This window comes from Tenrec ecaudatus, chromosome X, assembly GCF_050624435.1.
Source record: "Tenrec ecaudatus isolate mTenEca1 chromosome X, mTenEca1.hap1, whole genome shotgun sequence".
In the NCBI taxonomy this organism is placed as follows: Eukaryota; Metazoa; Chordata; class Mammalia; order Afrosoricida; family Tenrecidae; genus Tenrec; species Tenrec ecaudatus.
In genome coordinates this window covers 81,372,971-81,388,918 of record NC_134548.1, presented here as the reverse complement: position 1 = coordinate 81,388,918, position 15,948 = coordinate 81,372,971, and the positions used below count along the sequence as shown (strand labels likewise).

General features: G+C 36.8%; 1 protein-coding gene and 2 pseudogenes across 2 annotated transcripts in view; 2 read left to right on the top strand and 1 right to left on the bottom strand.

Annotated features, from left to right (window-relative positions):
• PHKA1 (phosphorylase kinase regulatory subunit alpha 1) overlaps window positions 1–4,740 on the top strand; it is a 274,019-nt gene extending 269,279 nt beyond the window's left edge. For both annotated transcript variants that reach the window (XM_075538855.1, XM_075538854.1), the window contains 2 exons: window positions 3,096–3,296; window positions 4,426–4,740. In XM_075538855.1, coding sequence (XP_075394970.1) covers window positions 3,096–3,296; window positions 4,426–4,599 — 375 coding nt within the window. In that variant the 3' untranslated portion in view covers window positions 4,600–4,740. The remainder of the gene's footprint in view (window positions 1–3,095; window positions 3,297–4,425) is intronic.
• A 2,957-nt stretch (window positions 4,741–7,697) lies between these two features.
• On the top strand, window positions 7,698–8,239 carry LOC142433452 (dynactin subunit 6-like; annotated as a pseudogene).
• Window positions 8,240–14,145: 5,906 nt separating this feature from the next.
• LOC142433451 (dehydrogenase/reductase SDR family member 7 pseudogene) lies at window positions 14,146–15,032 on the bottom strand (annotated as a pseudogene).
• Window positions 15,033–15,948: the final 916 nt, after the last annotated feature.

Here is a 15,948-nt window from a genome sequence, read left to right as displayed (position 1 = left end):
TTTGACAATGACTGTAAAGCCATTCCTCTTGATTGTGTCATTACTAGCATAGTAAGCTACATGGTTTTCTGATTCAAATGGCTAATATCAGTCAATTTAAGGTCATTAATACCTAATATACTGATCTTTAGTTGTTCTATTCCAGCTTGGATGACTTCCAGATCTCCTAGATTCATATTTCATACATTCCAAGTTCTAATTAGTGGCAGATGTTTGCAGCTGTTTCTTCTCATTTGGGGTCATGCCCCATCAGCAAATGAAGGTCCCACAGGCTTGACTCCATTCATGTCATTATGGCCGACTCAACTTTGAGAAGGCAGTGAGTGCTTCCACAGTCATATTCCTCTATCAAAATCTGATGGAGCATCAAATGTAGGGTCCAGAGCCCAAAGCCCCAAATATCCAAAGCGTACAGCAGGTCTATTTGCTTCTACTTAAGCTCAATCAGGAAAATAAAGATCGGGCTTTCCAGGTGAGGTGATAAAAGTAGAACTATATGGTGGCACCATTGTTTATCCAAGGAAAACAATGGGTGTGGGCTGGTTCACAACTGATACTTAGGTGGGGTCTTAAGGATATCAAGAAAAAGAGTTTGACCTGGCTCACACCCGGTACGAAATTGCTTTCAATATGCCTTCAAGGAAACAACGGATGTGGCTGTGGCCACATCCTCCATCAACGTCAGGTCCGAATCCCACCCAGCTCCTGTCCACCAGTATATAGAGAATGCCTTCTGAAATGGGAGCATAGTCGGAGGCATATAACTCCAGAACCATACTATATTTAATATAAGGAATCATTGCTAAAAGGGCCAACTAAATTTACCATAACTTAATACCATAGCTTTCATCAGGATCACCTTAGTCCTCAAAGTGACACTTTAATTTGAACAGTTTAATTGACATATAATTCATGTATCATATCATTCAATGATTTAAGCATATTAAAAAAGTTGTGCAATAATCCCACTGTCAATTTTAGAATGTTTTCATCTTTCTTGTACTAATTATTATTTTAAAAACAAATGATTTTATAACAGTCAATTGTATCAAGCCCATTTGTACACATGTTGCCATAATCACTTTCAAAACATGTACTTTCTACTTGAGCCCCTGCTTTCAGCTTCTTTTTTCCCTCTTTCCCCCAACCCCCACCCTTGTGACCCCTTGATAAATTATTATCTTCTATCTTACACCATCCATTGTCCCCTTCACTCATGTTTCCGGTATTCGTCCCTCTCAGGGAGGGGGGTTACATGTCCATAATTGTGAACAGTTCCCCCCTCTCTTCCCCTTTCCCCCCCACCTTCCCCCTACCTCATGGTCTCACTACTCCCATTATTGTTCCTAAGGGGTTTATCTGTCCTGGATTCCCTGTGTCGAGAGCTCCTATCTGTACCAGTGTTCTTGTACTCATTATTATTAGCTATTCCCCCCACCCCACTCCAAGCTCCCCTATCTTAACCCTAAAAAACTATTAATCCATACTGTCTTTATAGATTTACCTATCCTGGATTTCATATAGAGAAAAACATACCACAAAATAAAACAACAATAACAAAAGGCTAATCAAATAAAACAGAGAAAACCCTCACTCAAACAGAAAAATAATAAATACTAAAATTTACAATGGGTCAAAAGGAAGAACAAATAATAAGGTATTACATTTTAACCTAACTACATCTGTATTAACCTACGTTCCAAGACACTCTGCGTGATAGTAGGGCTATTCACATTCTCAATCATTGATCAGCGGGGATTCATTAGAGGCCTGATCCATGCAGGGACCCAGCAAATGGATTTTGGGCTTTCACCATCATCCATAACCTTCTGCAAACTGGGTGCTCAGAATTCAAGCTCCAATATAGTTCCTTTTGCTGGTTTTGGATTGAATTATTTTCAATCCTTGGATCACACAGACCGATGTGCTTCGTCCATGTGGACTTAGCTGATATCTCAACTAGATAGCTGCTTATTCTCCAATCAGCCTTTAAGACCCCAGTTTTTCTCTTTCTGACGGCTGGGAATCATCTGATTTCTTTACCCCACTTTGTTGTAGCACCATATCTTTAGTGATCTCTTCAAGTATAAGAGGACAAGTATAGAGGAGAGCCACATCAAAGTGAGACTTTAAAGAGGTCTTGGGCAGCATATTTGCTCAATGCATTATGTTGTTTGATTTCTTGACTTATACTTCCATGACAATTGATTATGTATCCAAGTAAAATGAAATCCTTGACAACTTCCTAAGATGGATTCATAGAAAGTGATTTTTTTCTTCTCAAAAATAGTTTTATTGATATATACTTCACATGTCATACAATTTTTATCATTTGGTCATATACAGAATAGTTGTGCAATCATTACAATCCATTTGCAGAACATTTTCTTCTATCTCATACTCATTGTTAGTAGTTCTCCATTTCCTCCAACCTCTCCTATCATTCACGTAGCTAATTATTAATCCAGTCACTGCAGCTCTAACTTCACCTATTCTGGATTTCATATACAGAAAATCAAACAAACCACAAACAGGAAGCTAACTAAAAAAAACCAACACCAATGACTAGACAAAACAAAAACCTCAATTAAAAAGAAAGCAGAAAATTCTAAAAGTTGGAAGAAGTTCAAAAGGAAAATCAAATGATAAGGTGCTACATTTTAACCTAACTACGTCTGCCAAAATCGACTTTACAATACTTTCTATCCAATAATAAGGTTATTACATCCCTGGAGCATGGCGAAAGAAGATTCACTGGAGGGTTCATCCATGTGGAGACATTGCAAATGGACTCTGGGCTTCCACAATCATCCACAGACGTCTGCAAACCTGCTGTTCACAATTTAAGCTCTGATACCATTCCCATCACCACATTTGGATTTTAGTGTTTACAATCCGTAGATCATCTTCACAATCCTAAACACACCCTAGGCTGGTGTGCTTCTTTCATGTGGACTTAGTTAATGCCTCACTTAGATGGCTGGTTGTTTAAGACAAGCCTCTAAGACCCCAGATGCTATTCTTTCTGATAACCATCTGATTTCTTCAGCACACTTTACTACAGCAGAAAATTATTTTCTTGTTCTTTCTCATAGATGACTCCAGGTGAGATTAAGTTCTCTGTTCAAGTGGAGTCTGTCCTGAATCGTGTACCTCAGCCTGAGTACCGTCAGCTGTTAGTTGAAGCCATCCTTGTCCTTACCATGCTGGCAGATATTGAAAGTCAGAGCATTGGAAACATCATTGCTGTGGAAAAAATAGTACACATTGCCAATGACTTGTTCCTTCAAGAACAGGTATGTAAACCTGCTGATCTTTAGCAGGAAAATGTTTGACACTAATCTGACTGCAATCAAAGTTCTGCCATGAAGCCCAGGACTCTTTATTTTACTCTTCTCCTCATGGCTTTTCTGGACTTCTTATATAGTGAACTTGAGCTATGTTTACAAAGGTCGTAAACTGCAAGAGGAACTCATTATCTTTCACAGTGTGTTTTGTAGTTAGTTAGTTATATTAGATTGTCATAATACCTGGCACTCAGGAGACTTTTATAATTTTCATCATATTTCAAATTTCTTATCACACTTTTTGTAGCTATAGGGATTCAATAAGAGATTATAAATAACATGTTTTCTGGAATATTAAAGGCAAAAATGATCTTTTAGGTTTTTGTTTTGTTTTTGCTACTTATAGGAAAACATAAAAAATGAATTAAAAAATTAACCCTTTGTTTTTATTAATAAATATTCCAGAAAACAAACTAAATGAAATACTATATTTTTGAAATTGGTTTAGTGTTTCTTAGATTTAAAGTAGATGCACATATGATAATAGGAAAACCTCCAAAATATGGAATAGGTGTTTTGTTCTATTAGTCATTGTGAAAGGATGCGAAAGAAATGAAAAGTATCCACTTTTTTTTAGGAAAGTACTAATTTTAAATATTCTAGATTGCTATAAGTCCAGGCATCAGAAAATGTGATAACTTTAGGCATAAACTCTAGCCTTGGGAAGTTTATGGTCTATTTTAATTAAAGGAATATTGATCAAATGTAAGATAAAATTATGAAATCAGCAGTATTAGATTCAGAATAAAATCACTAGAGTGATTTGTAGGTGTTAATATATGACCCTTAACATGTTCGAATCATTTAGTTAACTATTACATTTAACTTTCATAATTAATTGTTATAGAGGAAAATACTAAGCAATTAATAATTCAAAACTAATTTGTATGTATTGGGGATCTAGTGAAAAATACCCTTATGGAAACTCATACTCACCTTTTTGTATCTAACTCTTACATGGAGCCTATCCAACTAGATGGTAATGATACAGAAGCTCTGTACTATCCTAATCTGAATAATTAACATAACTAGTAACTTTTATTTTCCTCTACCTTCTCCCATCCTTAAATTCAAACAGAAAACTCTCGGTGCAGATGATATCATGTTGGAAAAGGATCCTGCATCTGGCATCTGTACTCTTCTGTATGACAGTGCACCCAGTGGCAGATTTGGCACCATGACCTACCTTTCCAAAGCAGCTGCCACCTACGTGCAAGAGTTTCTGCCACATAGCATTTGTGCAATGCAATGAGCGATTTAGGTCTTGCCTTTTGGTAGTCATTCTCTGTTTCAGTTGATTATGCATGGAAACGAAATGTTATTGCCTTATTACTTCCTACCTTTTTCTAACCCATCCCTCCTTAGAAGATAATAGTCCAATAAACTAATATCTTTTGAAGAAATGAACCTTTATCTGGAGACTCAATTTTTGTGTGTATATGTTCAACCAGACATTTCACTGTTGGCCTTTATTCTTTCATGGCTCATAGACATGTGTATGTGCTTTTATTCCCTAGATCTTTTATCAAACTAGTTTTCTAGATCCTGTTTGGGAAGTAGGTATTCATAAAAACTGATCCCTAAATTTTGGATTTTTAAAAATTTATTATTCATTTGGAGTTAATACTTATGTCATATCATTCAATAGTTCGATCACATCATGCAGATTTGTAAAATTGCCACCACAATCCATTTCCAAACATTATTTTCTTCCTGTATTCCTTGACATCATTTCCCTTTACCCCCCCCCCACTGTACCACCACCCCCACCACCATCCCAGAATTTTGGGTTTTCTTATCTGTGGTTTTATGACATGTATGAGGATTACATTAGGACATTATTTCAAGTAAGAAGACTCTACTGTGTTGGATTTTATGCCATTATAGAGTGAAAATAACTGCTCAGTACTTTCCCTTAGGAAATGAGCATATTAGATCAGAGTTTTCTTTATTCACATGTTACCTCACATTGAGTAATGAAAAAAATTCTGTGTAGAAGCACCATCTCTGCTTTTGCTATTGTTATATTTGTGCACAATTCTTATTTTCTTTTTGGTGAAGTATTAAAAATTCTAGTGCATTGTGTTCATTTAGGGATTTTGTTATTAAAACTTAAAATCATATTTAATTAGGATTATTAATATATTTGCAGCAGAAAAGGAGTCAGGAACATAGTTCTGAAGAGGAAGGGAAAAGCTGTCTGAGTAATGTCTTATAAATAGCAGGCAGAGAGGGAATCAGAGGTAGGTTAATCCCCTGAAGAGAGCCATGCCTCTGAAGAGTGGGCTAACACATCAAACACAGAGAATAATTGATGCCTCCCTCTGGTTCTGGAAGAGAAATCCAACAGTTAAATGTATAGCTTTTTACTGAGTACTCTTTTCATATGTTTAGTTTTACTCTCACTCATTGACTTAATTTCCATAGCAGCTAGCCTCTCCAACTTCTCACCTTCCCCTTCTATTCAAATACTGTTTCAAATTCTAATTTTAGTCTTTAACTCTCTTCATATAGAAGCCCTGGTGTATAACTTTCCTTTAGTTTCTAAATGCTTCCTACCCACCCCCCACTATCATGATCCCAATTCTACCTTACAAATCTGGATAGACCCGAGGATGTACATTGGTACAGATAGTAACTGGAAACACAGGGAATCCAGGGCATGACTCCTTCAGGATGAGTGGTGAGAGTGGTTATACCCGGAGGGTGGAAGGAATATGGGTAGAAAGGGGGAACCGATTACAAGAATCTTTGTATAGCCTCCTCCCTGGGGGATGGACAATAGAAAAGAGGGCAGGGGGAGATGTTGGACAGTGTAACATGACAAAATAATAATTTATTAATGATGAAGGGTTCATGAGGTAGGGGGGATGGGGAGGGAGAGGGAAAATGAGCAGCAGATATTAAGGGCTCAAGCAGAAGGCAAATGTTTTGAGAATGATGATGGCAACAAATGTATATATGTGCTTGACACAATGGATGGATGGATGGATGGATGGATGGATGGATGGATGGATGGATGGTGATAAGAATTGTACGAGCCTCCAATAAAATGATTTAAGAAAAAAGAAGCAGCCCTGGTTACAAGGTCAGCAATTCAAGCCCATTAGCCCCTGCCAGGCAGAAAGATGAGACTCTCTGCTCTTCCAAAGATTCACAGCCTCAGCAATCCATCAGGTCAATCCTACTTTGTCCTGTAGAGTTGCTGTGAGTCAGGGTCCGCTCAATGGCAGTGAGGTGTTGTTTGTTTTAATATCTCTCTATGTTAATATCTTTGGGTATATATTTGTTATTTATAAACACCTACATTTGTGTGTGTCTAATTTGTGAGAATTTTCTGAATGTAAGTCGTTTTGATGAGTGTGAATGTATGTATCCATATACAATTAATTGAATGAGTATGTAAATGTGAATATTAAGTTTATTGAGAGTATGACTGTGATCTCAGTCTCAACCACAAAGGATAATGTAAGAATAATTTAAGTCCTGTTTTCATGTCCAATGTATAGGTAGCCTTGTTTGGAGAATGTTTCCCCTCTTTTTTTTTCTGACCTTCTCACTTCCCTCTCCTGCTTCCTGATAGATTTTGCTAGTTACTTTCTAAGAATGAGATAGGGAGGGTGTGTATAGAGGAGTCCAAGTGGTTTGTATAAACCATTGACAATCTTATGACTAAAAATGAGTAAGTGCGATTGTAGGGTTATAAAAAACAAATGGTGGAAACCAAGAGAGGATGTCAAACCTTTTCAATCCCTCTTTTAATAAATAAAACATACTGTAAATAACTTTCTGATTAGGACTTTCTAGTCACTTTTACAACTCTCTAAACTATCCTTTCACTGGCTGCAAATGTATCCCAATTATGGAGTACTACAGGTATGTCACCATCCTCTTCTATAATAATTTGCCTGAACTGAGACTGATGGATGCACTTCTGGTTTTAGTAAATTGTCTATTACTATGATCCTCATGCAGTGATATATACTCTTTAAAGCAATTTGTAAAAATATCTATTCGCATTTTGTTCACTTCAAGTTTGTGATGCTAACGACCATATGCTAGACTGATTTAAAGCATAGATGTTTTGGAAAATATCCAATTAGTTCACATTAATTGGGCTAAAGTCAAAGAGTATTAATTCATATATAATTACATTATATGATATGCTGTATAACATGTATTTTTAAATTTAGTTATATCAATGTAGTACAAATCATACTAAATTCAAACAGACTTACTGAAGTTGTTCAGAAACCTGCACCCATGAATGAATGACTGATTTTTATTTAGCATTTTGATTGTATGTACAACGATACTTCATTCAACTGAAGACTGGGGTCATACTGTAATATGGCGGAGAAGATTCAAAAGGGTGTGAAGATTACCTCTGGAGCAGAGGTATGTATAGAAAGTGAAATCAGAGAAGATGTAACTATAGGGCCGAGGACGACAGTGATCAACCCAAAAGCACAAATTATTGCAGAAGTCGGGCCCATACTGATTTGTGAAATGCTCACCCTGATAATATCACCCCTGATGCTAGAGATTCTGAACCCAAAGCTATAATCATTTGAACCAATAATGTGTTTGAAGTCGGTCATTATTCTCAAGCCAGGAAAATTGGAGATAATAATGTCATTGACTCAAAAGCATCTGTAGGCAGAATTGTAATATTGATGAGTGGTTGCATCATTGGTGCCTGCTGCAGTCTGAACACCTTGGAAGTCATTCCTGAGAACACAGTGACCTACGGTGCAGACTGCCTTTCCAGCGACAACAGCCCAGCCAGTACAGCTGGATTTCCTGATGACAATCTTGCCAAACTACCACCACTTAAAGAGACTACTTTAGAAGGAAGCTCAACTCCATTAAGAGCTAAAAACAATGTATGATATATCCTATGAGAGCATTTGCTCTTTGACTGGGCGTGTAAAGGGCCATAGTGATTATGCAGTCTCAGCTTACAGAGGAATGCATGTTGTCTTTATTTTATACAATTCGGTTGGAGAAAAAAGTAATGTATTTTCATGGTAACTGTTCTCTATAATTGATATAATTCATTTATGTAAAATGTTATTGTTTTCTTATATACTTGCTTCTTTTCTGAAAATTTACATATTTGATATTTTTCTCATATTATATGAAATATTTGCCACACATTTTAGTTCCATAAAACATTAACCTGTGTTATGTATTGATACACTAACATTTACTCAACTAAATAAAAGTGCTGATGACAAGGAACTTCCAGGAAGATGGCGCTTAGGATCACTCCTTACACGAAGGTCAGTATGGATGACTTCTCAGAGACAATGACAGGAGTGGTGGTTCCCTGAGGTTACAGGAGGAGGGGAGGGGTGAGAGAAGGGGAACAGATAGCATCACTGATTGAATAAACTCACCCAATGGGATTGAACAACAGAATTATATGTGAATGGATACATTGGAATGTGTAAGATATGTCAATAAAATTATTATTTAAAAAGTGCTGATAACAAGACATACTAAGCATTCTTTAGTTTTCAATTTGCATTAACTTTCCCAAAATAACTGTCTTAATTTTTTATTGTATACTAGCTATAATAAACCTGTGTTTATCTTTTTATTAAAAAGGTGCTTCTGCAGTACTAGAGAGTACTTAAAACGGTATTTTTCTAATTATTATAAATATTTGGCAGTATCTTGTTCATACTATTAATTAAGCCCCCTATATAACAAAGATTAAAATATTAATAAAGCCTTTTGTATGGCAAGAATTACAATTTGTCTCCACAATTATATCCTGGCAACCTCAAACCAAACCCATTGCCATTGAGTCAACTCCAACTCATAGGAGTGATCTAATAGGACAGAACAAAACTGCCCCCATAGGAGTTCCAAGGCTAAGATTGGTTATAGAAGCAAAATGCCACATCTTTCCCCTGGAACGAGGCTGGTGGGTTTGAGCCACAGACCTTTCCGTTAATCACAGAGCCACCAGGGCTGCTTTCATGTTATATTGGGTTTTATTATATTCTCAGAATTTTCTGAGGTTGCTATGACAAAAGTTGTTGTTAATCAATTCTACAGTACCACTGACTCCTTCCCTGCAATGGGTGCAGCTTTTTTCTTTTCCCAAAACCTAAGCCTGGATTCTGACTTCTCAGGCTAATGTACAAACTCATTCCTCCCTTTCACAGTCACAAGAGGAGGCAACACTTAAATCTGTTGGTTTTGCTCCATAACGCCCTGCAAGCTGAATTCCTCCTTTATCTCCTCTTTTTATAGGGCACAAAACCAAAAACCTAACCCTCTGCCATAAAGTCAATTCCAACTCATTGTGACCCTATAGGCCCGAATGGAACTGCTCCTTAGGGTTTCTGAGACTGTAAATCTTTGAGAGCAAAGAGTCTTATCTTTCATGGTTATCAGTTCAATGCTTAACCTACTGTAGTACCGGGACTCCTGATAGGGAACGTGTGTCCTTCAAGACAACAGATCAAGATTAATTCTTCGGATCTCTCCAAAACACTCATGCTAACTTTGTAAGTTGAACTCTCTGCCTTGAATTTAATTCACTCATCCCACAGATCCCCTCAAAAGCCACTGTTTGGCTTATACCACTCTTTTAGAGCAACCTAGTAATGCCAACTGTATTACTCAAGTATGATCGCAAAGTGGGACTTTCCAGATAAACAGAAAATAAGAATATTTTGGAAACCAAACTACATTTATAAGAAATGCTAAAGGGAGTGCATCAGACAGAGAATCAGTAATGGCAGAAAGCAACGTGAGATTAAGACACTTTATACCATCACCAGAAATTAACCCAGAGATAGAAGTATGGAAGATAAAATGACACAACCTAGAGAACCAAATGTCACTTGGTAAACAATAGCAACTATAAAGCAAAATGGGGTGGGTAGTTATGTAATGTCAAATATAGATAAAATCAAGGTGATGTCAATATAGAAAGGACTGTCACAAACTTAGAAGGATTAGCAAACAGAAAATAGACCTTTGCCACCAATGTTTTAAAAAGGAAAATCATAAAAATTCAGTGAACAGTGAAAACAGCAATGAAAAAAATTAATTTATAACTAAAAAGCCAACCAAAATGGAGCAGGAATGGAATATAATAAACTAAGGCAACAACCAGAAAAGAGACAAGGAAAGATTGTACAATAAGGAATTAATCCAACAAGAGAACATAACATAATAAACATCTGTGCAAACAATGAAAGAGCTCTAAAAGACACAAACCTAACTTTAATAGAATTGAACAGAGAAACTGACAACTCCATAATAATAATAGGAGACTGTAATACACCACTTTTGAGAATGAACAGAACAGCCAAAAAGAAAATCACCAATAACACAGAAGAGCTAAATAACACAATCAACTAGTTTAACCTCACAGACATTTACGAAACACTCGAGGCAACAGCAGCATAAGACATAGTCTTTTCCACTGCTTATGCACAGTCTCCAGAATACATCCTATGCAAGGTCACAAGGGAACATGAATAAATTAAAAATATCAAAATACTAAGAAGTCACAATATAAAGTTGGAAATGAAAAGCAGGAAGATCAAAGAAAACTATCAAATACATAGAAACTGAATACCATCCTCTTTAAAAACTACTGGGTAGGACCCATTGAGAGACTGGACATGCCTGTCTTCATGTAGCCATGGTGGCCAGGGGCTGTGTACATCATGTTACCATGGGGAGGGGTCTGCATTGGCTGTTGGGCATAGGGCTGGCTCCCCATCATGCCCATCTGCATCTGCACAGGGTACTGGGTGGTCTGATTCATCTAGCCATGCTTTCTGTGGTAGCCACTGTTCATCATCGGCTGGGACATGCCGTACCCGTTCATGGCATTGAGGCTGTTCATGTTCACTGAGTTGACATTATACGCTGGGGCTGGCATCAAGTTCACACTCATGTTCATGCCTCTGCATGGTTAGAGTCCATGCAGGACCCTGCATGGCTACGGTCTGGGAGAGACCATAGATTTGTGACTGATGGGTGGCAGCCACTGGTGACAGAGATGCCGACTTGGTTCTCATGGAGATGTGGCCCTTGCTGGCGATCTGGGTTTGCAGTCGTTGGCTGTGGGAGATGCCAAGATTTGATGCAGCCAGGTTCCGCTGCAGAAGGGGTGGCGGCAGATTCATTGGAGGAGGAGTCAGGTTGGGGGGGTGGGGTCATGGTTGCTTGTGATTGAGGCTCCCCAGGGACAGAGTATGGCGACTGAGAAAGCTGAACAAGCCCTGTGTTGCTTAATGGCGTGTCCACTCCATGTAAATGCCGTTAGACTTTCAGTTACTGTATATTTTGTTTAAGGTGACACTTGAGCATGCCGCTAATGTCTTTGTTAGTGACAGTGCGTCTTGGAGTACTGTACAAGTGTTGTGCTAACAGTAAGCCATTTCTTAAGGGTTTTTTTTTTTCCTTGATTAGGGTGCCCTGCTTTGAGAGTGTGAAAAAACAAAACAAAACTATATTGTTGTTAATTATAAAACTGTAAAGAGCTATAAAAGCTATTCCCATTTGATTAGTCACAGGGGTTTTATTGCTAAACGTTTGGTGTAAAGGTGAGACCTTTTTCCATTTTTGGTGACAGATTTTGGGGGGGGGGGAAGGCAGCTTTCTGTTTTATAAATGTAGACTTCTGTTTATTGAATGAAGCATATCTCAGTGTTTATATGTCAGGTTTTGAAACATTTCAGATATGTCCAAATACTTGGCAGCATTTAAAAAATAGTGAATTTGGTATAAAGTTGCTATTTTATGGAAATGCCTCTAACTTTACATTTTCATTCCATCTGTAGATTTTTCTTTCTTTATAAAATAGTGGAGTTATTTTTTAAGGAAAAATAGAAAAGTAGCTTCTGAATAGCTCAAACTAAGCTTTCAAATCACATGTAAAAAAAGCAAAAAGGTTATTTGTGTCTGTTTATATTGCTTCCTTTTTTGTAACCTTTGCACCTGTAATCCTTGTATTAAATAGCCAGTGACACTCTTGTATTTATCTGTTCTCTTTTTACTCAGTCACTTAAAAAAACACACAGAAACAAAAACAAAAAAGTTGTACATTTTAACATAAAATAAATTATGATAAGCCAAAGAAAACACACACTACTGGGTAACTGAATAAATTATATATATATATATATATATATACATACATACATATATATATATATATATATATATATATATGAGTCAAACAAGAATGAAAATACAACATGCCAAAATCTTTGTGACACAGCAAAAACAGTACTCAGAGGACAATTCCTACTAGTAAATACACACATCAAAAAGAAGAAAGGACCAAACTCAGTGCCTAAACCCAATATCTGCAACCATTTGAAAAACAGCAGCAAATTAAGCATATGTATAGTCAGTAAATAAAAAAATAGCAAAGATTCAAGCAGACATAAAATGGAGAAAAAGGTAAAGTGTTAGCAAGACTAGAAGTAGGTCTGTTGAAAGAATAAAATTGGTAAACCATTGGCAAGAAAGTAAGAAGATGCAAATAATATGTATATGAAATTAAATGGGCGATGTCATGACAGAATTAACTGAAATAAAAGGATAATAACAGAATTCTATGAATAAATATACTCCAGTAAATTTGAAACCCTAGAAGAAATGGACATTTTTCTAGAAACACTACCTATCCAAATGAAAAGACATTAAGGTAGAAATTTTTAGCAGATTTATCACCAAGGCAAAAATTGAACAGGTCACTAAAAATGCTACCCAAAATAGTTCTGCACCACGTGACTTCACTGTCAGATCCGATTGGTCAGAGAAGTGCTGACTTCAATTCTACTCAAACTACTCTAAAATACAGAAAAGGGGGAATATTCCAGAATTCATTTTATTAAGCTAAAACCAAAGCCAGGCAGATACTACGAAAACAGAAACTTATATTATCAATAGCCTTCATGCAAAAATACATACAAGCAAAAAAATTCAAAAAAGTGATTACTCAATAGTAGCCAACAAAAATGAAAAAAAAATACACAATGATTGAGTGCAATTCGTATCACTAACTCAGAGTAGGAAACCAAAGCAGACCAATAACAAAACAAGAAATAGAGGTGATCACGAAATTTCCAGAGAAGAAAAGTGTAAGATGAGATCGTTTCATGGGGGAATGCTACCAAGTATTCAAAGAAGGGCTGCCACCAGTTCCACACTGCCTATTCAAAAATATAGAAAGCGACAGAACTCTCAAATTCATTCTATGAAATGAGCATAATCCTGATATAAAAACCAGGCAAAGATCTTACAAAGACAGAAAACTACATACCAGTATCCCTTATGAACATCGATGCAAAAATTGTCAACAAAATTCTGGCCTATAGGTTCCAATAATATATAAAAACATTAATTCATCGTGACAAAGTAGGATTGATACTAAGGATGCAAGGATGGTACAGCATTTGAAAAATATCATTGTAATCCACCACATAAGACAAAAAAGAAGCAGATCATATAAATATGTGCAGAAGAGCATTGGACACCAACAACCTTTTTTGCATATAACATGCATTTAATAAATGATGGTTTCTAGAGTCCTGTTTACCATTTCAAAATGCAGTCATTTGGGAAATTCTGTGTATTATTTTAAAATATTCTTTGTCCAGCAATAGGTGTTATTATTACTTTTATGATAAGATTCTTGTCATGCTTTCTTCATCTGTTATATGTTGAAGTAAAACTTACATCTATTAAAAATTGAAACCATACATTAGTCTTCAGTGCATAAGAAGATTGTTTTTGTGGTTTCCATCTCTCTCTAGTGGCTTGAAAAATCCAAATTGCTCTTTTTATTGTGATTTTTCTTGAAGGATTTAAAATAATAGGTGTCAGCATCCACATCACTCTTAAAATTCTCAATTCTCCTCTTTCCTAATTTTCTGGTTAGCCACCCAGTCAAGGTTGGCATGTATTGGCCCAAGTATGTAATAAACAAACGGGTGATCAGAGATTCAGGTATCTTTCAAATCATTGGCCATACTGATTAAAATCAATTGGGCAAAATGACTGGTTGCCATCTTGAAGGGCTGGTCTCCATCATTACCTAAAGGCTTCATGACTTCTTCAGTTCATTCATCACAATATTTGACTTCAGTATTGGTCCTGGGTAAATGGTAGAAATGATAATACTGAGATATGTAGCAAGTTCAGAGGCTATTAAAAATAAAAAACCCGAAGAGCATGCTTGCTGCTCAGACACTATACCCATTATGCTATTGACAGTGACAATCTTGCCATGCTTCCTCTCGATCATGTGAGGCAGAACACATTTTGTCAAGGACACGGTCCCTAGTTAGTTAAGTGTCATGAGCTCTCTGTAGACATGCAGGCTGGTGTTCATGGACAAAGGACGTTGGAATCATCCAACATTGTTGACCAGAATGTCAATTTTACCAAACTCCTGGAGAACAGCCTTGGTGGCCGCTTCATGGGATTTTATGTTCATTAGGTCAAGGGGCAAAATAAGTACATCTTTTCCTTTTAAATTGCCATTCTCAAGACATTTTTGTTTCACCCCTTCAGCTTGTCCATTTTTCTGGTGGGTATCACAAGAGAAACTCCTAGTTTAGATAGCTGGTAAGCCAACTCCTCACCAGTTACACTTGATACCCCGGGAACCCACACCGTCATATCAATCAGCTCCCATTCTGGGTGTTGCCCTTGCACTCAGCCCACATTAGGCTCAGGTCACTGCCTGCCCACAGGAAGCATAGCAAGTGCACCACGACCAGAGCAGAGTGCCCAAAGCTAGCCCAAACTCCCAGAACATTGCAGCAATGCTCACTCAGCTCCGCCACACGACCCAACACACATTTCTGATTAAAACACTCAATAAAAAAGGAATTGAAGGAAAATTCATCAACATAATAATGACCACATACAAAAATCCAAGGGCCAATACCATTCATGAGGAAAAACTGAAACATTTTGCATGAGAATGGGAAATAGACAAGGACACCCTCTAGCACTACTCTTCTTTAACCTCATGTTCAAAGTCTTAGCCAGAACAATTAGAAAACAAAAACAATCAATATAACTGGGCTAAGAAAAAGTGAAGGTCTCACCATTTTCAGACAATATAATTTTATAGAACCCCCAACTCCACAAAAAGACTGTTGGAAACAATTAGCCCTTAAGGGATTTGGTAAAATAGCAGGATAAAAAAATTAACAAGCAGCGAAATCAATTGGATTTCTATATACTAGTGAAAAGAGCTCAAAAAAGACATCAAGGAAACAATACCACTTATAAAAGTCATCAAAAAATGAAATACTTTGGAATAAACCTAACCAAAAACCAAAAATTCTGTACAAAATAGCTACAAGAAACCAAAAGAACCCTACACATATGGAAAAATATCTCTTGTTCTTGGATAGGAACCCTCAATATTGTGAAAATGTCAATACTATGTATGATAATCTACAAATACGATGCAAAGCCAATCCAACCCCCAATTTCATTCTTTATATAAATGGCGAAACTAATGACCAAATTCATATACAGAGGGATGGGACCCAGGATAAAAAACACCTCACAAAGTCGTAGACCTTACACTACTCAA